The following is a 23326-nucleotide window of genomic DNA, read 5'->3' on the forward strand; positions in this document are numbered from 1 at the left end:
GGGGGGCGGGGAATGAGATCAGGAGTTGAAAGATGTCTGAAGCTAAGCCTCTAGAGGGCCACCAACCAGAAAGCATCAATAATGCTCTTGATGTTGCCTGGGACACTCTAGTTAGTTACAGTGCACCAGAGGATGCAGCCTGAAAACTAACCGGGTATAAGTCAAAACTAGAAACAGGAAACGTCCTTGGCTATGAGCCAAACCACAAAGCTCTGTAAATAAATAAACAAATAAATCCATCCAAGACAGCCTTTTCTTCGTTGCAAAGATATCATTTGCTGAGACCATCTGCCTAGCAGTCAGACTACCCATAACCAAATGAAACACTAGTTTTAGGAATTTGTGGACGCTGTGAGTCTCAATCTCATACTAAAATCGGAATATCTGCTATCTGCTCCTCTTAATACAAAGGAACTAGAGCTCTGGACAAACTGCAAACTATGAGAGTGACAAACGAACGGAGGGAATTTTCAGACGAATGATGTATCTGTAGACCCTAATAGCCACTCATTGGGCCCGACTACCTCGAACCATGCAGTTCACATTTGAACTTTAATGAAGAAACTAAACCTAGCCTACAAAACATGGCATTATGGTCTGGAAGACAGCTGTGAAAGGATGAAAGAAAAAAAAACCATACCAAGGTTAAAAACGCGTGTCCTTTGATTGCTTGCAAATTATGAGTTTGTTGACTCAGCCTTTCTAAAAGTAGCACTCCTGATACAAAGACTGCAGCTTCCACCGTATCACATCTCACTTCATCTTTTAATAATTCATGAGAGGAATGCTCCTGATAGTAGCCCATTCACTGCTATCAACCAATCCATTTTATTCACTGAAGGAAATGAGAGAGTTAACCATATACCAGGCTTGAAATACCTACATATTTGTCCACTGCGCCAGCAGAAACAGCAGATTCACCTTCCTTTCTATGCTCAGCTACTGTAACTCACACCAAGGAGAACATTTATAGGGAAGGTTGTCCTTCCCTATTACAGCTACGCATAATAGCTTTGTGTATCTTGTTTAGTTACAGGAAATACTTAAAAGAACCAAAAAAAAAAAAGCCTTCATATTAAAAATTAAATAATCTAATTACCTAGCTTTCTAAACCATAACATACTCTCAGTTACTAAACAGAAAATAATGCAGGAGGAGAATGTTTGCACGTATTTTCTCTTGCAAAAAGTGAGAGAAGTCCTGAGAAGATAAAAGGTGGCACTTACAAGCCTAAGTCAGGAGCCAGCAAAAGCAACAACCACAGCCAAACACACCACAGGTAAACATGATCTCCCCTTCACTTGTAATAAATACTCATATATAAACATTTACATATATACACACACAAAAAATATATGTATGTCACACCTAGTTCTCTACAAAATTTATGAATAGAAATATAAATAAATATATATTGAGAATAAAAACCTACATTTGACCCCCTTACCACACTTTGTACCACACTATACAAAGCATGAGAATGAAACGTCAAGATCTTTGCAGATGACACTGTTCCAACTGTAGCCAACCATGCAGCCTCACCAGTATTTTCTTCACAGATTTCCTTGCTGCCATTACAAGGATTTATATCATTGCTTTGTACAATATTTTCTGCTCTTTGGTTTTGTTAAAATACATTTTTTGTCTTACATTATGACTGTAGGGTCTTTGGAGGCAAACCACATATTTTTCATTTGTACGTCCAGCACCCTCTGCAATGAAGGTCTGATGTACTTCACATGTAAATGGCATGCACACAAAAATATTGGAAATAAAGTATTATCAGCTGACTGCCACATCTTGTTTACTCAAAAATCTGCTAAACGGTTTGAAATCCATTAACCTCTCTGGTAAGGCAAAAGCTTACTAGAATTCTGAAGAGTATATACAAAACCACAAGCACATATTGCACTATTATCCATTAACAATGATCAGCCAGGATGGCATTCAGGTCAGTTTAGCCAATATAAAGAAAAAAAAAAAAAAAAGGTGGTAAATTCAATACTTCACTTACCATTGACAGCTGCAATAAAGTATAATTCTTATGTCACACAGCTTCTGCGTAAGAATTTACTTTTTAGATTCTTCAGGAGTGCAACAACTTTTCCCCTCTCCATGCTCCCTGCAGCATTTCAGAGTATTTTCTTTGACTAACAAAATTTTATTGAAGAACATCCATTCTAGCATTCTCCATAACGACTTCTCCCTTGCCCCCTCCTCCACACATGCAAGCACAGCACCCTCACCATCAAGACTGAAACAAATATTAGTCAACTGAATTCCACTCCCTTATCATCATTTCTGTTTACTTACTTCGGAACATTGCCTGTGGGCAGTGGAAGATGAGATCTGTATCACTTGGAAATGTCATATAAAGTTGAGGGAAGCTTCCCAAAATTAAATGGAAATAACACAGGCAAATCAAGAAGGCAGAAGACTGTGTCCATATTATTTGTAAGCGCCATGTATTTGTAGTGCAGCATCTCAGCAGACTGCTTCTATGCCTGCGAATATGACTTTTGTTTTGATTTTCTTTTTTAATCTAATATGGTTACTCACAGTACATGTTTTGTTTCTTTTGGAGCAGTCTAACAGCCTACCAATCCAGGTATCGATCCAGACTTAGTTCCTTTTAATGTCATCAACCGCAGTCACAAACGTGAGTGGAGATTTGATATACAGTCTTCTTACTACACACAACTACATTAAGATTTAGAAAACTCTAGTCTTTTAAACAAACAAACAAAACAAGATTTGCAGTCAATTTACCACACCATGTGTGTATGTCTCACGTGGAAGGGCTTTCTGCTACCCACAGGGCAGAGAAAGGGTTTAAAGAGTTTGCACACACTGTAGCGGAATGAAAGAGCTGTTGTGACTTCTATCAGAAACCATGATGAATTTCTTTGTTGTGTCTGCTGTCCTTTCTGCTTTAGACTCAGCCAGTCATTAAGGCATGTAATTTGAATTAAGTTCATGAATAAGTTTCAACAACAATTCTGATGAGTTACATGCTTAAAGTTAAGCACATGCTGAATACCTTCCTGAACTGAAGCTCACCTTTCTTCGCAAACTCCGCCATAATAGAGACACTTTAATGCAATTTTTTCCCCCTCTCCAAGTCAAACCCTTGTTGACTTGAGGAACATTCAGCTTGGGGAGGTTTCAAATTGCCACACCACAGCAAACCACCACAGTTACAATGCATTGCTTCTTGGTCCTCCGTTGCAGCCAAAGGCAAAGCAACACGAAAGCTGAAACAAGTCCTCTTTCGTATTTCTCATATGTCCCTTTACCAGGACTTCAAAAGATCTGCTGTGTTGTCAAAAACCAGTCTTGGTTTAGATGATGGCAGTGCCACTGTACCCTAAAGCATTTACCTGCAACAGAGCTGCTTTAAACATGCAGTTATTGCTAAGTGGAGGCACATGCCACACCTGACTGTGCGCTTCATACTCTCAAATGAACAACTGATTTCACCTGCTTCCATTTCTTCTGTCTCACAAATATTGCATGTATTATGCATTGTAATCTGTTTTAAGACTAAAGATTTTCCAAGTATTACTACATGAAGTTGATGTTGGCTTAAGAGCTCAGCAGTATTAAATTCTTCCCTTCCCTTAATTAAAAAAAAAAAAAAATCATAAAATTGCCTAAAGTAAGAAAAATTAGAACATTTATATTTCATAAAAAAGATTTCTCCATAAAACTGTTTTGAACAAAACAAAGCTAAAACAAAGATGTATTTTGCCTAAAGTATGTAAAATCTTTGTCCATTATAAAAAGATCAATACAAAAAACCAAGTGAGAACAGTATCTGCCTTTATATATAGGAACTACTCAGTTTTTCAGAGTGAACATCTTTGAGATAATTGTGACCACAGGTTGTCTGAATTCCAGAAAAAGGTATCTTTTACCATGCCTACTCCCTTTCAGCAGACTCTGGTTTCTCAGTCTCCATAAGAGACTTCTGTCTAGCCCCTCTCTTTTTTTTTCTTCTCATTTTCTTTCACTGTAATTTTCATCTTCTTTCTGTTTTTGCAATCTTGCTATTTGTACTCACTATTCTTTCCTCCCCCATACGCTGGTTTAAATATTCCAGTCCCACTGAGATTTTTATTCCAGCCTCCTCCCTCATCTTCTTTCATTTCTTAGACTTCTTTTTTTATCCTGGTTTTTTCTCTTTTTTCCCCTCTTAAAATAATGTTCAGGGAATTGAGAAACCAAAATGGCTCACATTACCACCGAGGTATCTCTAAATGGCAAATAAATAAGCCCTTTGAATAGTGACATTCATTCCAACGAGATGCCAAAACATTATAACAAACAGCAAGATGAACATGTGCATGCTCTTCATGCTGCCATGGAGTGGACTGCCCTTCTTCCTCACCGCAAGTCAGAAAGACCAGAAGAGCTGAGATGTCCAAGATTTCCAGTCTGTGAAACCCTTGGGAAGAAAATTAATTTATATCCCTGAAACTCATTAGGAGGAGGAGAACAGAAATCAAAACCTTTTTTTTGGGTCCAAGTTGATTATGACTTCGCATCAGAATACTACCTAAAGGCCAAGCAAAGATTGCTCCAGGCATCGTACAAGCAGAGCTGCAGTCAGCCCCTGACTTCGTTACCTCAAGAAAAGGAACGCCAAGGAAAGGTATAGCTTCAAAGCAAAATGAACAGAATGATGAAACACAAACATGAATTTCTTGATGCTTTTTTAGTGAAGGGAAGGATATGGGACACAGAAAACAAGGGAGACCAGACAGATATGGCAAGGGAGAAGGGGACAAGATGGTCAAGTATGACACTGACCTTAAAGACCTCGCAAAGTGAAGGGAAACAAGAGTGCTGGTGCGCACCGCCCAGTCAGCACAAAACACGGCAATTCCAGGCAAAACTAGAGAGAGGTCATTTAATATCAAACCTGAACATGCTCCTACTTTGCCCGGCACATCTGGCTGGCCTTACCCTACAGCCGTATGATAGAAGCAAGCAATACAATCTCAGGTCTCGTTTTTCTCTGGCCTGGCCTCTCTTCCACAGCAGTTGGTTCTGAGGGTCCTGGGTAAAATATTTTCTCAGCTCAACCTACTATAATTGGTTCACAGCCATGGTTCGGAAGTACACATGCAGCCTGCAAACAAGGTGAGATTGGTACTGACTGGTTTCTAGCTAGCAGGAAATAAATGTACATATCAACAAAGCTTTAAAAAAACAAACCAAAACAAAACAGCTGAAGCACGATATTCGTATCTCAGGGCAGGTCCTCATATGCAGGTTTCCACACATAAATTGCATGGAAATTCTCTAATTAGGACTCAGTACAGTGATGATAGCGGAAGAAGTGCACCAAGATTTCAAAGCTAGTAACCCAATTAATTGTCATCTCCTAAAAATGAATTGTGGATCTCCTTCAATAAAGCTATCCACACAAGACATAATGAACACTGATGGCATTCAAAAATATTTGAGGAATCATAACAATTTTTTACCACTTTGCCTATCAAGTCACTGTATTTGAACTGGAAATGTTGATGGCTATTGCTTTTACAGTTTGGACGTTAGTTAGTCATTTCATTTGCTACAGGGGAAAAGAAAAGCCTCTCTGCAGTCTGCCAGAGCCATAAATTACATATGCATGGAATGTGAAGTGTTGCTTCAAGTTTGTTTGTGTCAGTGTACCTCCACCTTGACTCCACTGTTCTTCTACAATTCCAAACTTGACTTCTATTAGCAGAAGCTGCTAAAAATGAGCAGAGGTGGAATAGTGGTTGAATGAAATATTTGAAAGTATTCTAACCCAGCTGGTGACTTTTCCTAGGACTTCACCAGAGGTATAAATAAAAATACCTAAACACAAGACTCTTACAAAGTCTGAAACGCATAGAAATTCAGAACAACAATATAAAATGAACATTAGACTGACAAGAAGCCTGTTTGCCATTAAAAGTAGGTCCTCGGTCTGCCCTAAATGAAGAAGCTCAACATACTCAATTCAACTATAAAATCTTTCCAATGCCTTAACACACACCTCTCCATTGCCTTTGCTATAAATACACAGAGGTCACACTTGGGGCTTCCTTCCGTCTTGGAAGCAGCTCTAGCGTGGGAGAGGTTGCTGCAGGCAGACCACTGATGGCAAGTTCACTGTTAGAAATGACAGTGAAATGACAGAAATCCCTTGAAAAAAATTATAGCCTTCTAGTTCTAAAGAAGGCATAAAACCAAGGAATTATGGAAAATGCTGCAGTATCATTTTGATGTACTTTCCGGTCCCTGCTTCTTTACATTTTCAGAGGAGCAAGAAAGGCCACGACAACTAATGTTTCAAACGTGAAATTGATGTCCAGTTTTTAAAGACATGTGACTGAGCTGGCATAAGAATAAGATGGTGCTAATTTGCAGTGATCTAGTGATTTGAATAAGCATAACTCAACCTCAACATGCTATTAAAACACCCTGGCTCTGCTCACTCACTCGCTCCACTGCCTTGAATTTGTGTGGTCACTGCAATAGCTTCAAAATCATGAGCTTACTGCAAGGTTTACCTTCATTTATAAGGTCCAAAATGAATTGCATGGCTTACAGCTCTTGGAATATTTATCGCTTAGGACTTGAGCCACATCTGCAGCACAGTATTTTTCCAACAGAACAATACCCATATCTGCTCAGTGTGTGTGTGAGGGCAGCATTACACCCTAAGTCAACTAAGCCAACAAAACCCACCATGTGGATACAGCTATGCCAACAGAAGCTTTGCCCAGCCTGTATCTTTCAGGGAGGTAGCATAATTACATTGTCAGAAAAACTTGAGACAGACACTATTTAGAGTAGATAAGCCTTGACTTAGATAGCCAATTTCAACACCGTTAACCTTTAAGAGAAGTAACTATTTCAATGCTCAGAGTGCTTAAGAAAGAAAAGAGGAAAAAGCACATCCTGGAAATTTTCCAAAGCACTTTTTCTGACAGTAAGAGCAAGGGAGCTGCTGCCCATCCTCCCAGTACACGCAAAGTACCTCAAATATCCACTTCCACAAGTCAGCTTAGACACGAGGGACTCCCAAAGGAGTACCCAAACAAAGAGACCAGTAAAGGACTTTTTTTTTCTTTTTTTTTTCTTTTTTATTTCAGATCCTAGATTACGTGCAGTGGTATTTGGGATAGTACCTTGTATGCACCTTAGTAACTGGCAGCTGCCAAAGCAGCAGCAATAACTTCTATTTTCAGTATTACCTCAAATGTAAAGGCTTAAAATAACACACATTCAGCTGAAAACAAAGGAAATGTTAATACCTGACTCTCTCATAATCCTTTTTACCCATAAAATTCAGAGTATAGTAAAGTCTTGTTTTTACTCTGTGAACTCTGAGAAAAGTTCAGACCCTCATGAAACTACTTGAAGAGCTAAAAACCGAGCCTGGGCTTTCGCTCTTCCAGGCTTGTATCACTTTTCCTCAGAAAAACACATATGCAAATACCATAATGAAAATCTATTTGTGTACTATACACACAGAAGCACTGCTATTGCCAGGAAATATGCATTCTGAAATGTCAGTTTACCTATGAACAGGAATACTTCCCAAGTATAAATAGCCAAAAGCATACAGTGTACAGAGGATATTCTTTAGAATTAAGCTATTTGTAACACCATACTTAACTCCACACTACCCATATTAAGGCTAGCAGGTCATTTTAGACAACACTCAGAAACGTGGACATGTATCAAAGCTTACCTTCTCGTGATTTTCTATCAGAATTTCAACAACGATATTCTGAAACTTCAGGTCCATGATGGCTGCTACAGTTTCTTCCTGTGGCCTCATTAAGGTTGGTCCAAATACTACCCCTAGATTTGCCACAGTCATTAGATTCCTCTTGGCATGCTTTGAAACACTTTTTTTAAAAGAATTGAAGGAAAAAACAGGAAATAGGTTATGAAAAATTCCCATTACTGTTGGAAACTGCAGTCTACAAATGAAAACATTACATTTCCTTAATCTATGTTTTAGAAGTTTGTTTTGTGCAAAGTTTCTTCAAATAAAGTCTTACTGAATTCTGGAAAACAGAAAAGTCATTCTTCCACTGGTAATTAAAAAACAAAAGCAGTCTCTTACTGAACTTAAATATATAAAATGCACTTAGCCTTGGACCAGGGCAAGTGTGAAACCAACTTAAATTTGCTAACAGATCTCCACTATTCACTTTGCCAGAATTTGCGAAAAGAAAGTATAACGTTCCCTTTCTCACTTCAATCAAACCCTCAACTGCTGGCAGGACTGCTAAAGTAAATACTTATATGGCTTCATTAACGGATTAGATTTCTGCCTTTCCCGCCAAAATATACACAGCACTAGTCAAACGTCTTGTCTGCTTTTGCACGTTTGGTTTTTGGTATTGTGTATGACAGCATCAAGATGGGCTTCAGGTCCGGCCACACTTAACTAAGGCCCTTTGTAGTTAAAAAAAGGTAAGGGCAAGAGTTCTGACAAGGTATGAAAGCAGGTCATAATACTTACTTTGCTAAATGTTTCACCAAAATTTCCAGCATCTCTTTGTTCTTTTCTGGGAGTTTATGGACCAAGAAGTGAACAGCATTAACTCGAGATTCAGGACTCCCACTTTCTACGGGACATAGAAATAACTATCTCAAAAAATAAAAACAAAATAAAATCCACAGAAACACAAAGCTTCTCCTCACCCATGCATGGAAACATACTGCACACACTTTGCTTCACCACTTACGTATCTCCAAACATAGCAATATTGAACACATGTGCTTTGTTTTCACAAGTAATCTTGTTCTAGAATTATCAACTTGCTTGTTTTGCGAACTCATCTTTCAAACCACCTGCAAAAGGATGCCTTTGTTCATCTATTTTTAAAAACCAACAGATGTAGTCTTTGTTTTGCTGCACTGGACTCTTCTGCTTACAAATATACTGCAAGGTGAGGAGTGATGTTACTGGGTGTCACAGAGTAGAATTGTGCTACTTTGCATTTTAGCATCATTAACTGATTGTCCTCATCATTAGAATCCAGTTTTGTTGGTACTATGCAGCTAATGATACTGCATTTATGCTACCTTGCATTGGAAACCGCAAAGACAATGTGCGCAGAAGATTTATATGCTCAGAAAGAGAAAAATCTAATGACCTCTGAAGACATAGAAGAATAATCATGCCAAAAACCTACTGAGTGAGATTACTATGATAAAGGGCCCTGAACAACAATAGCATCCCTCTCTAGTACAGTACAGAAATAAAGTAAAAATAAGCAAGGAGCTTTTTATTTGTGTATGTTGCATGTTGAATTGAATAATTTTGGCCCCTACAGGTTTCACGAGTACACAGATGAAAACAAGAATCTGTAAAAGATGAAAATAATACCTCTTCCTATTTTGCAAAGTTGTATTAAATCACAAAATTACAGCTCAGGAGTGGTTAGAATGAGAGGAGTGGAAGTATTTCTCTTGTGGATAATAATACTTAGTACAATGTACATAATGAGAAAAATTTAGAACCTACTCTGAATGCAAGAAGTTTTGACACCAGAACCACTCATCAGGTCCCATTTTACTCTAAGGCAAGTTTGATTTTTAAGTGTATTTCATACAAAATATCACCATATTTCTTCAGTGCATATTGCTACAGATTTTTCTTTTTTTTTTTTTTAAATTTGCATATTGCTACAGATTTTAGGGTTGTTTTTTTATTATTTTACAGTGAACACCCCTGCACAGATTGCAAGAAAAAAGGCTACCAAAATGCAAAACATTCAGCTTCTTTAAAGAAAGACTATTTTACATACATGAGAAATCACGAACTCTAATTAAAGAATGGCTAAGCAATTTAATCACAAGACAGAGTCAAGGTTTCTATAGTTTATAGTTTCAATCTACATTGATACATATAAAGAAAAGAAAATTGAAAGGAGAACCTTTTAATTTTGCTTTACCGCCCGCCCCCACCCTCACCCCAATAGTTTAAGAGAAAAGGATATTCCTTACTATTCCCGGTGTTGTTGGTTTTTTTTATAGCCAACATAGGAAACAACACTGAGTACCTATTTTTAAGTATACCGTAACTCAGATCTGCAATGTTGATTAAATTTCCCTCCCCACTTCATAGAATCAACCCCTCTACAATAAATTGTTTACTACTTATGAACACTATTTAAAACACGTAACTTCAACTGAATTGCTTCACTGAAAGGGACTACAAAAATAGAGAAAGGAAAATAAAGCAAGAAATTGCTGGCAAAACTTCATAGGTCAAGAAATTATTTTAACACTTTCCAAGGCAAACGGGTAGACTGACCATCTAGGTAAGTATGTTGAATTTTGTTTGAGCACTTGGCCTCTAAGATGTGCTTTGGCAATGAATTTCATGGGCTAATTCTCATTTTAAACTAAGGACCACAAGTGAACACATTCTGCACTCCTGGAAAGTCATTACAGCAAGCCGAAGAAGATAAAGCAATTGTCTCAAAGTCTATTTTAATTTCGCTTTCTACAGTTTGCCAGAAGTGCTACAGGCTGGAAAGAAAATCAGCTAAATATCTGTTTGATACTTTGCCAAAAATTTTCTGACACAGCTTCCCTCCTTCCTCTTCCCCAAAAATTCCATGTACATTAGATACCATACAGCTGAACTACAAATGCTGTTGTGTCTTCTCCAAGTCTGTATTTGAACTGCCACAGCATAATCTAGCCTGCTCTTTCCTTTCTTCTACTAGTATGAGAGGAACATTCAAGCGAGCCTGGATACAGAGCTAACAAGGCACTGAAAACAAGGGTCAGGCAGCTGTGCTTTAAGGATTCAAAGGAGCCTGAATTAGTGTATTTTCTTTCACTAAGCTTCATACTCTTTATAAATGGAAGAAAAAACCCCCCTCACAATCTAAGTAGTTGTTTATCGTTCTATAATTAAGATAATAAAAATGACTGTTTATAATGTCTATCTAAAAGCCTTTCCATAAAAGTAAAAATCGCGCTATTCTAAGTCTGTCAAAAAGCTTGTCTGTCAATAGATATGTCATATGTGACACATGCTAGAACTGAACACTGGTTAAAACCTATGTATTTTTAAAATAGTCATTATTTCTTTTTCCTATATTTTTACTGGGTTGAAGAATTTTTCTGAAATTGCATTTGCAGCACGTTCCTAAGGCCACAACTGCACTGTAAGAAAAGATTTCTGTTTGAACTACAGTTGTATATTTACTGGCAGGAACGATGAATTCTCCATGCAACTCATATGTCATCAGCGGCTCTGGAAGGCTTCTGTAAAACAAGCACGACATAATAAATTTAGCTATATTCTTTCCTGTCTGTATTTACTCCAAGCAGGAAACCTTTTTAACATTCCGTAGTATAATCCTTGCACTGGAGGTGACCATTGTTACAGTGGCCCTTGAATTCAATGATTTCCAGCGCGAACAGAAAATTTGGTATTATCAGGCAAACGAGACTAAATACATCCATTCACGTTCCATGAGTTGAAGTGATGCCTCCAGTCTATCATAAGGCACCTTTCCAAATTACACCACCAAGACTGTTTCTCAGATGAAGATTGTACACATATACTACGTAATTAATTCTTCATTAGCGTTTTTAAAATACAAGGAATTACCAGTCAATGTCTTACTGGAAAGAAATAAAGGTCCTAAAACAGTTAAGTTCGCTGACAGTACCCATCCACAAATCAAAATTCTAAAGCATTTCAAATGGAAAAATTTAAATTGAAAACCTTAGTCATCAATGAAAAATGCACTGACTAATGGAAATCAGAATTAAAACATCAGAGTTAAAACCTTCATTTATTAAGTTGACTTTACTGATGCTTATGAAATATTGGAGTAAACACTCAGATGGGAAATCCTGTAGGCGAGAAATACTTCATCAAGTGCACTTTTTTCCCTCCTTCCTATTTTTTTTTTTTTTATTCTTTCTTACACTCTGTAAGAGAGACTTTTATCTTGATAATAGTTCTTCAGCATTCTTTGACAGTGGTTGCAGTAATACTTTATTTAATAAAACCAGCAGATTAAAAATGCTATACTTGTGTTATACTATGAGAGACATACACAAGTTCTACATTCTACATTCTTTGGCAATTTAGTAAAATAATTTGGATCAGGAGTTGGCCAAGCCATTTGAACAGAGAACACATCTAAAATTCTTACTTTTATCACTCAAAATATTATTACTATCGCACCTAGAACACCAGAGCAAGGGACAGAAGGAAAAGAGGAAAATATTAAAAAATTCATAACCTTTTCCCTTTTCATTCCACCACATTAAAACACAAAAAGGCAAAAAACTTTTCCAACAATCTTAGCTGAGTTTCAGTAACAACTCTCAGCAAGTTTACTAACACTTCAGGTTTCTGAACCATCAGTGGAATGCTTATGTCCCTAACACAAAAATGTTTGGGGGCTTGTCTCATATAAACATGAGTATTAGTGTTGCTAAATTATTTCGCTTCACACAAGACAAATAACAAACATGGTATTTGCACAAAATGAACTTCTATTCCAAAATACAGGAAAAGTAAGTAACGTAGCTTAACACACTGTCCAGGAGAGTTAGAAAACAGAATTCATAGTCTAAAAAATAAATAAATAAATGAGAGACAGACAGGCTTACCGCAGATATTGCTTCATAGCGCTAGTAATTGTCTTCACTTCCCAATCTACAGAGTTTTCCAAGTCAACTTCATTGCAGGTTTTTGCATCTAGAAAATAATCACAAAGAGAAGCGGGACATGAAAAAAAGGGAATTCTAAATCAGTATGCGCTACATGAACAGCAACAATTGAATTTGATCATTATGTATTTGCTCACATGAACGTAGAAGTAGTATGTCCTTCTTCCTATTAGTTAATACTAAGACAACTTCATATCCAAACTTCTGTATAAATTCTGTTTCCGTATTTTGTTTTAAAAAGTATTTACTGCTGATTTTTTCTTTAATGAAGGATTAAAAACCATTTTCATGTAAAAAGATCTCTAGAGCAATTGATATTTTCATACCTTTAATTAAATAGAAAGATGTACACAAACACAGAAAGTTGTATAAAAACAGTTTAGAAAAAAGACCCACTAAGCATTATTTAAATTTAAAATGCAAGTACACTAAGAAATCTTTTCAAATTCTTTCCATAGTTTTGCCTGTAAACTGTTATTTTGGACTGCTGATGAAAATAGCCAAAGTGCAGTATGACCTTCCTTACTGCGTGAAAACCTTTAAGAGGTGCTTCAAAAGTAGAAAGAGGATTCTCCTCTATTAGTAAGTTCCCGTTACAAGATGTCCTGAATGTTTCACTTGATCAGTTTTAGCCAAAGGGAAAAAATACTTGCTTGCTTGACCATTTGTCAGGTTCACAGAACTCCTCCCATCCTTTACCAGGTTAGTTGGTAGAGCCTTAGAACAAGATGGATCAAATTGAATGGTCGTACGTCTGAATGACCCATGAGGTGAAAGATTTTTTTGACAGACCATAGAAAACAACACAGGACACTGGAACGTTTTGCAATCAAAAAAATCCCTTTTGGCCTCAAAACAGGAAGCAATAACGAGTTGACACAAGAAGATCACATGCGTATGGCCAAACTAGCCCAATGCATTTGGTAATTTCAAGTGCTTGAGTTTCTGTTATTATTACTGCTACTCATTTCCGTCAGTCACGACAGCAAACTACAGCAGTAGCTGACACAGATTACGTGTTGCCCAGTTCATACAATTCAGAATTCATTTGTTACTTTGCCTGTCAGACAAAGGACAGACACATTTGAAAAATCAAATTAGGATCCCTGATTAAAGGTGCAGTCCTTTTACTGGGACTAAATAATTCTGTTCTAAAGGCTGTGCCAAGCAATTATTTCTGTAACTGAATATTCTCCCTCATTAAATCAATTATTTAAATCTCATTTTAAAATACAAGTCAGATAACATTTTCTACCAAATTGTTACGAGTCAACCACCACCTAAAATACTCGAGATTGTCTCAGGAAAAATTTCTTTTTTCCTCCTTTTATCACGCTAGCTCTTTCTGTGTTCAAATTTTCTTTTTTGAGAAGATAACCTTTCTACTGAATTAATTAAATAAAAACCGCCATCACATCAGAAACTAGTGAAATCTATGGGCATTTTGTTACTAAACCACTATGTAATATCCAGTTTTTAAATAACTGCTTCATAATCATCAACCTCCTTTACAGTCAAAGGATGGACTCAGTTATGTAAAATTTGTTGACCAATTTGAGGAGGAAAATAACAAGCAGCTGAATTCCAAAGCAAGCCTCTTAAAAAATAGAAGGTATTGCTGAAATATTTCATTATCTCTTGGGGAAATTAAAAAAAAACCAAAAACAACAACAAAGAACACCAAACAAAACCACAACAAAATCTGGCCCTGCTACCAACCCCAAACAATGTCTACTTTGACTGTAGAAGCCATCAAGACTTAAAGACTTGTTTTTTCCCCACGTTTGGTTTGTCAGTTGCCCTACATACCTCTGTGCCCTACCAGCCCATATATTTGACTGTTCCCGCTCCATTTTTCCCTCTACTTCAAACATCCCAGGCCATTATATGAACTGGAACTTCAACCAGGATTTCAAAAATGACTCTACTAGTTTTCACGCTACTTGTTCACATAGCAGCCACTGTGCACTGAAGGGCAACTTTACGCATATAAAAATAACCGTGCACATTTATGGAACAGTTTTTGACAGATCAGCTGTAAATTTTATGCAAATCTTTCTGACAATAAGAGAGCTAGAGTTTATAAAAACAGTCCAGTTCACTAAACTAGCTTAGGAAGAGACTCTCTCTGCTTTCATACGCAACATGCCCACTGTAGGAGTGTAAGCATACTGTCATTTACTGCATATAAAATAATAAGGAATTCAGGGTAATTGTTTTGAAAGCTGCTGGTTTGAAAAGCAGAAGTACCTCAAAGTTTTCTTCTACAACATGTAATGTCTGGCATTTTTCATGCCAGGCAGTATCAGAAATCAAAACCGAGCTCATCAGTAGAAACTCCAAGTCCTTAGTAGCCACTTCACCACGAGGCAAGGGTCTGTATGAAATCTGACCGATGGAGTAGTTTGTATGAAATCTATGCAGGCAGCTTGTATGAAATGAGCCACATCAGATCTATAACGTAGATCATAGATGAAACAGGAATTGGTCCCTGACACATTTCAAGAACTGAGCCTCCTGAAGGCTGACAATGCACTCCGAAGTGCTTATAACAGATTCCCATTACATTGGAAGTCCTAACTCTGTCTTCATGTTTACAATGAGACATCAGATTAATTTAACATTCTCCCTTGAAATGTAATGAGTGTTTTCTTTACCAAATGCCTCACTTAAATTTAGACAAGATTATTGCAAAATTAACTTTTTTTTAAAAGCAGAATAGTATATTTAATTGCTAAGCCTCATTTTACAGATGACTTCGTTTCAGTAGATTTTTACATTAAAGATGAAAACCTGTACATTCATAGCATTAGAAAAGCATATATTGGTCTTCTCATGCTCTCTTGACTCTCCATGTACTTCCACAAATTTTATACAAAATATTCTGAAAAAGAGACAAACTACATGCTCTTATGTCCCTGGTTACCATTTGGAAGACTTTTTTTGTCACTTTGGGTCTTTCAGACTGTGAACCTCATGGTCAATGACAGGTAGCTTAAGATACTTTGAAATCTTATCAAACATTTTAAAATACAGAAAAGTTAATACGAGGTTTTTATGATTCTGAAAAGATCTTTCGTATAAAAGGGTATCTAAAAGTATACCCAGAGACAAAGGATTAAAGACTAATCAGTCGTTTTAAATTCTCTGTACCACTGTATATCAAAAAGAAACCCTCTTTATTCTTCTCTGAGGACAGACAGATAAAGAGCACAGACAGGATTGCTTTCAACAAACCATCAGAAAAAGAGCACCTGCTTGCACCCTAACTTTTTTCTGTTCAGTATTTTGCCTTGTCTCAATACCACTGTATTCTTCCTACTTCAAATAAATATATGAATCTTGGGAATGACAAAAAATGTTTCTAATTTTAAAAAATAACTAAAAACAGATGCTGGAATCCCCAGTAAACTCTTCCAGCTGCTACTGAACCACTGGCAAACTGAGTCTATTTAATTTGGATACCACTAATGGCAAAGAGGAAAATTCACATGCCAGACCTGCACGCCCAAGCTCAGCCAGTAAGGACAAAACTGAAAAACGTCTTATGATATCAAATGCATTTAATAGAGACTCTGAGTGATAACACGTCATTCTTCCTATGGTCAATGGCTAAAGATGGTTATTGTTTATTGAGGCTAACTCCAACACAGATAAACAACCATGAGAATCTGTTATATATCAGTCATTTTTATTAATCCCAGTTCGTATTTCCAAAAAGAGTCTTTTGCTACAATATTTTAAAGATACAGGCAGGTTTATGTGCACTAACAGCGAACTTCAGGGTGCTGTTAATATTGATTAAAGTAAGATATCATAAATTAATATTTAGCAAGGTCATTATGACAGATTGATATGACATGCAGGTCCTCAAGCCTGATGTCTTATCATTTCTGAAGAGACAGCCTGTTTGAAAAAATAAAGGAAGGAAAAGAAAAAGTCTTACAGGTGGCACTGAACTGACAGCAGCATATAATATAAAAGCGCTTTGTCATTCACATAATGTCTGGGGTAATGAAATGAATTCACTTTCTGGCTTCCTCCAGTTTGCAGTGCCAAAGAACACTGTGTTATCAGCACAGATGGAGCATGCATGGTTCTGGAGAAGAGCCTGGTGCAAACTGCAAACAAGCTTCTTTGCATACCAATGAATCCCTGAGAATCAGACCTTTGCTGTCAAGTGACAGGTTTGGAAGCTCTATAAAAATGAACTAATCCCAGTGGTCTTGTCTGACTGCATGTACTGACAGTGCTCAGGACAAGAAATTGGGAAACACAGCACATCTCGCAGTCATGGCTACTACTTTGGGGAGAGATATCAGGCAGATGAGGGATTTCATCCAGGTGCCAATACGCCCTTTTTTTTTTTTCCTGGCCCCCTAGGGACAGCAGAGTGGCAAGAGAACTACAGTCACTGGGATTAAAGATGCATCAAAATTTCCAGAAAGAAAAGGGGGGAAAAAAAGTTTCTGAGAACAATTTTATGAATCAAAAAAATCTTAAAAACTACACATGGCTAACTAGGCACAAGAGTCTAAGATGTTACCCACATATAAGAGCTATACTACTAAGTTTATAAAAACAAATCCTTTTTCCATCTGTCTCCGGCCTTGGCACATAGTTATTATTAACATATCATATATCATATTCTTCCTCTTAAACCAAAGAGCTCTTTGCCAGTAGGCTTAAACTAAATGTCTTACTTTGCACAGTGATTAATTAAAGACACGCATGGGCGTGTACACCTGTACATCTTAGACAAGGGAGAAGAAAGTTGGAAACTTCAAACAACAAAGCAGTAAGCTTTAAACTTTCTTCAATTTGGCATTTTGAAGCTTCTGATCGGACCCTTCAACTCAGGCTGCTTTAATCCCACTTACATCAACCTTGCACAAAGCCAATGATTTGTTCCTCCATGTCCCATAGTAGTTCTCTGCGTTTATTACCAACTAATCTTGGTCTTGTTAATCCAGGTGAATTTACAATGATATGAGGATTATTTGCATGGACCAAAGCAAACTAGATTTGGCCCATATAAAGAACAACTACAGGCAGACGCTTTTAAAACTAAATACTGATAGTAAAACAACATGAAATACAATATTGAAAAAATTATTGTAAAATAGAGGCATACCCATCAACAAACTCAGAAGTCTCTGGACCTTTGAACTCACCCCCACAACTCTGTACAGTCCTTGGTCATTTATACCTATTATGCAAAAGGAGAGAAAAAAAAAGGTAGAAGATCAACCACAGTCAAACTTAGCATTAAAACTTTTCCCTAAGCAACAAATTCTCCTCAAAGACTGAAAGACTACATAGTATTAACACGATCATCAGAACAATAAAGAAAGTATTGCAAGAATCCTTTTGTTGTTCTGTGTTTTTTAGATAAGTTCATGTTATGTTTTGATAAAGGTTTCATGTACCTCAATTCCACTTCAGAAACTGGGAGTAGAAGCAAAGAGGGACAAGCCTTTGCTTGGAGGAAAAAAAAAGAAACAACAACACAAAACACATCACTGGCTGTTTTCAGATTTTTTAAATGACATTTTGGATACATCAGCATCCACATTCTAATAATGCAAGAACTCAACCAACAAATGCTAAATTAAGATTTCTTTAATAAAAGTAATTTTGCTTTTTTCCAAATACATGGCTGACAAAAAGAGTTTAGAGAAAATAAAGAAAAACTTGAGCCTATTCCCAGTCCTCAAAACCAATGTTTTTTCAAGTTGGTAAATGCTTTTCATTTAAGATAGGGGGCCTCATTCCAACCCGCTGTGGTCCACATACTGGTTACGTCCAGAGGCACCACCACAGGTTACTGAAATCGGGGCTTCTGGTTTTGCTTGGGTTGAATAGAGTAGCCATAACCAGCATAATATTTTCAGTCCCCTACTCTCATTTCATGTGGACACTGGACCACTTCCCTGTCATTCGTCCGTGTCCCTCTGTCTGCTCACACTCACTCATTTCTCTACCCCTTTTCTTCTCTTGCTTTTGCCTTTACCTTTCCTTTACCACACCCACTTTTATCCCCAGGGAAGTAAAACTATGAATATAAATTGAAGGAAAATGGGAGAGAGAGAAGGGGCAGGGAAGGAAAAGGGCAAAATAAGGTATGTCTTTGTCAGCTGCATTGTTTCAGAGCCCATATAGTGGGAGGTAAAATACTACAGTCCTGAAGCCGACACAGATGTTTAAGAGGTCACATAATAACCAGCCATCTACAAATGCCACTATACTCTACCTCTAAATTCACATGGGCCTGGAAGAATACAAATGCGACAAAATACCTGTGTTTCTACTCCAAGGAAATCTTTTCAATTAAGATTATGTGGTATTCTCATTCAAAATATCCTTCAACAAAGGAAGACTTGTGGAGAATTCCCAGTTTCAATACCAAACTGTTCCAACCCGGAGAAGGAAAATTAAAACCAGTCATATGAGAAAAAGTTTCTTCCCAAATAAATATTAGATGAAGTATGTAAAAATCATTAGCCTTTTAATGAATTACTGTCAGACACAACCATAATACACAGCAATAATTCTCAATATGGTGGAGGGAACGTCACATATTCTGCTTCCTCCTCCTGCCTAGCCTTGCTACATCTTTTCCTTCTTCTCACCCCCCCTTCCTCGCAGTCTGCAGCCTCCTCAGCCATCCCAGATCTTTGACAGCCTGCATCGTATGCAAGAAGCTAAAAAGCTGAAGAAATACTGTCACAGTCAAATACAACTCAGCTTTTGCTTATCTCAGAAGTTGTTTCATGACTTCCTGTGCTTCTAACATTAAAACTAGGGGAACCAAACTGTGCTGACCCTGAACATACATTTACTGGCTTAAAAATAATTAAGGTCAAACCACAGAAACTACTGCTCAGTATTAACACAGATGTGACATGCAAAAATCTCTGAAATTATGGCAGTATTGAAACTAAGAAATCCTCCTGCAGCAATCATGAGTCTGTGACAGCAATTATCAGATAATTGATCAGTTTCAAATTCATCAACCTGAAAAAAGCACAGCTAATTGCTAGCAGACATCAAGAAGTGCAAAGAGGAATTAATATTTCAACATAGTTTTAAATGATACCTTTACATATACCTTTAAATGACATTTTATTTAAAATACACAACCTGGTTTGAAACAGTACTATTTCTGATCTAATTTGCACAATTCAGATCTCCAGCACATCCAAGACTGATAATGCTTGGCATTTACAGAACACAATTGACAAGATGACTCATTCCAAGGAATAGCTTACCACTGACTAAAAAATGTTGAGGAGTTCAAACGCTGTGTCTGCCAGCTCAACCAGTCACTATTGGCAACTTTGAGCGGTAAAGCCCTGCAGCATAGTTTCCTTCATATTTACATCATCTCAAGATGTTTGGCTGTCTGATATCGGAGTTTGGCACAGGTACACAATTTGTGAAACATGCTTGGAAAAATAAGGTATTGTAAGCAAAATAGTTGATTTATACTATTGTAAGCAAGGTATGTAAGCAAGTTTACTTTGTGGCTGGCATTCTGTATCTGCGGCTGACACAGACTAGTAACATAGCCGCAAATACAATTTTTTATATCAGACGCCTTAGTACAGAAACAGCCATACAAGTGACACTCTAAATTCGAGGCAACGCCAGATTTTTTTTTTTTTTTTTGGTTACGTGAAAAGGTTTTCTACTTCCTCTTCACCATCTTCTTTCTGTCTCATAGGCAGACGGGCTGGACAGACAGCTCAATGCTGCCATCTCGCTCTGCAGCTCAGATTAGCGGCTCCAGTAGTTCTAAAACCAAGACAAACACTGCTTTGGCAAACACCTATCACGTCCTCACAGAAGGTACAACCAACTACTTGTACACAAAAACATGCACAGAGTCTTTACTACCAGAGCAAACAGCTCTCTGATGTTTCTATAAACTTTTACGCTATTGTGTTATTCTCAGTACAGAATTATAAATAAAATACTCCAAACAGAATCTCAAAATGTTCTCTCGGAGCAAAACACCAGTGCACATCCAACCAGCATCGTGCTCAGTACGTGAGAGACAGGCTGTATATCTCGATGCCTCAGCATCTCCTACCAGGTAAAGCACAGCCAATGTTTTAAAAGGCAACACTGAATCAGAAGCTTACATGCATTTTAACCAAGACACTGCCTTTGATTCTTCTATTCATTCAGAGCAAATAATTTCCTTCTTGACTTTATAAAAGGGAACGTAACTGAGAAAAAATTATCCAGCCATTGACAAGTTTATGTTCTCTGTTATGCTCTTCTCTCTCTGAAAACCAGACTTTTTCTGCTATGACATGACAAGACTATTCTCAGTTTCCACCCACACTAGACTGTCCTCTCTTTCCACCCACACCAACCTCACACCCATTATGATTAAAAGAGATAAAAACATGGCACACAAGCACAGTCTCTGAAGAGGCATCTGTCCTGTTTTCTTCTCCTGAACATAACTTGCCTTTGATGTGTGATCATTACAGTAAAATAATGAAGTAAAAATTGTTTTAAGAATAAGCACAGGTATAAAATCTGCAGCCTGAAAGATGGATTTTTTTCTTCATTATACAACTATTTGGCCAAATCCTTCCAAGGCAAATGACTGAATGTTCTCCCGGCCCTCCGTTTGTTTAGCTCAGCAGACATCAGCAGAAAGTCCTGCAGGTTCTGCAGAAAACAGAAACTGATCCTTTAGGAATGCTTCAGTTAGTCTCATGGATGAAGTTAGGATTTCGTTTGTTAGGGTTTTTTTGTTTGGGTTTTTTTTTTTAACATGCAGTTGATGTTAAGTTCAGAATCACTAAACAGAAAATCATCAATGAGAACTTGAAATGCAACGGATGAAGCAAGTTCATTGAAATAGAGCTAGGCAGATTGCTGAGTTCCTGGAAGGTAGTACCTCACCTAAACCCATTCCTGAAAAGCTAGGAAAAGAAATATTTATTGAATACTTTTTTTTTTTTCTTAAATACTCCCCAAAACAAAATTAATAGCTAAAAGTCATTTTCATTGGTAGTAATTACCACAAAGCACTCTACTGACTGCAGGTTTTACAAAGGCTGTATACAAGGGATAGCGAAGCTGCAAGGTCTCCAAAGACAGGAAATATCACCGCTAACTTTGGTAACTTTAATTCTGTTCCAAGTATGCTTCAGGGCAGATCCCACTATGGGGACACATGCTTCTAACCCATGCAAGCTTATCATCTGTCTTGAACAACAATATTAGGTGGAGTTACATATATATTTTGCACCTTCTACATGCCCCTAAATCAACGCATAAAGGACAGAGTGGACTTGAACCATCGCTCGGTTTAACCTATCTACCCACAGCCATGAGAAGAAACCCCACAGCTAACACATTTTTTCACGTAGCCACTTCATGAAGAAATTGTTCACAGTTTTTCCAGTTATGTTGTTGTTTCACTTTCCTTGCAGCGTATGAAAGAAAAAAAAAAAAGACCGCTTGAAGAAAACTATTTGAACACACTTATAGATAATAAAGCAAAATATAGTGTGTTCCACACTGCTTACAGTGAGCAAGAATCATAAGGTGTTGTAAGGTAGCCAGTCACTGTGCTGTAGACCAAAACCAGCCTTTCATTACATGACCACATGCCAGTCTTTTCATAAAATCTGCCTCATCCAGTGCAAAGAGAAGATCCAGTCTATATCAAAGCAGGGATTTGCAATGGAGGCAACTTATCTGTAGGATGCCAGCTTTATCTGCAGTGTTTCCCAGCTGAAATATTCTGACTGTAAATGCCAGTAACTGAAATTTTAAAGTGATGAGAGAAGCAAACTTTATTTGAAAAATATTCAAAAGAACAGAATGAACAAAAATAACACCAGATAGAATATGGTCTAATCTGGAATAACATCTTTAATGCATCAGACAGGACTGATACAAAAAAGTCCAAGAGGAAAAAGGAATTCAGATGCTTCTTTCTGTTTAAATGCTAAATTCTCAGCATCACAAGAGCTGCTCAGTCTTACTAATAATATTGTATAGTAAGTGCATACATGGAAGACACTGCTTTTAAGTAAGACCCTGCGCATTGATAGGAAGTGTGACCAATCCATTCTTCTGTTCAGCTATCTCATTGAAGTTGGACTGTGATACAAAGAGAGAGGTAAACATTCTGCCCTTGGCAATGCTAAATCTCTAGGAAAAAAATATATATATAATTCCTGAAAAATCATAACTCTCCCCTTTGGGAGTGGGAATGAAGGTCAACAACTTAGAAGAAAAACAAAATTCACACAGAGAAATTTCAACATCTCTTTTAACAAAGTAAGAAATACATCATAACCAATCATCTATTTTCACCTCTTCACCTCTTTTTTAAAAAAACACAACCAAACAAGCAGGCTTTCCACACAATACCACATACAACGCAGTGAGCCTCAGAGTGGCTGGTCACCTCACATTTCAGCACGTTCACACAAGGCTTGTTTTCGCCGCACATGGCAGCAATATCAAAAGCTGATATCCAGTGCCCAAGTTCCACAAGGTCGGTGACACAGAGTCCCTCCACAATCACAATCCCGACTACCTCTTGAATACTGCCTGCATACTCACCTTTCTCTTCTGTTTC

General features: G+C 37.4%; 1 protein-coding gene across 1 annotated transcript in view; it reads right to left on the reverse strand.

Moving 5' to 3' along the window:
• The window catches only part of ARHGAP10 (Rho GTPase activating protein 10), a 123402-nt gene that overhangs the window by 44997 nt on the left and 55079 nt on the right, over positions 1-23326 (reverse strand). Inside the window, exons 14-18 of the mRNA XM_009702351.1 lie at positions 17843-17917; positions 12649-12736; positions 11225-11283; positions 8519-8624; positions 7736-7895 (exon numbers count right to left, since the gene is read on the reverse strand). Of these exons, the coding sequence (XP_009700653.1) occupies positions 7736-7895; positions 8519-8624; positions 11225-11283; positions 12649-12736; positions 17843-17917 (488 nt within the window). The remainder of the gene's footprint in view (positions 1-7735; positions 7896-8518; positions 8625-11224; positions 11284-12648; positions 12737-17842; positions 17918-23326) is intronic.

Source organism: Cariama cristata, unplaced genomic scaffold, assembly GCF_000690535.1.
Source record: "Cariama cristata isolate BGI_N322 unplaced genomic scaffold, ASM69053v1 scaffold1226, whole genome shotgun sequence".
Classification (NCBI taxonomy): Eukaryota; Metazoa; Chordata; class Aves; order Cariamiformes; family Cariamidae; genus Cariama; species Cariama cristata.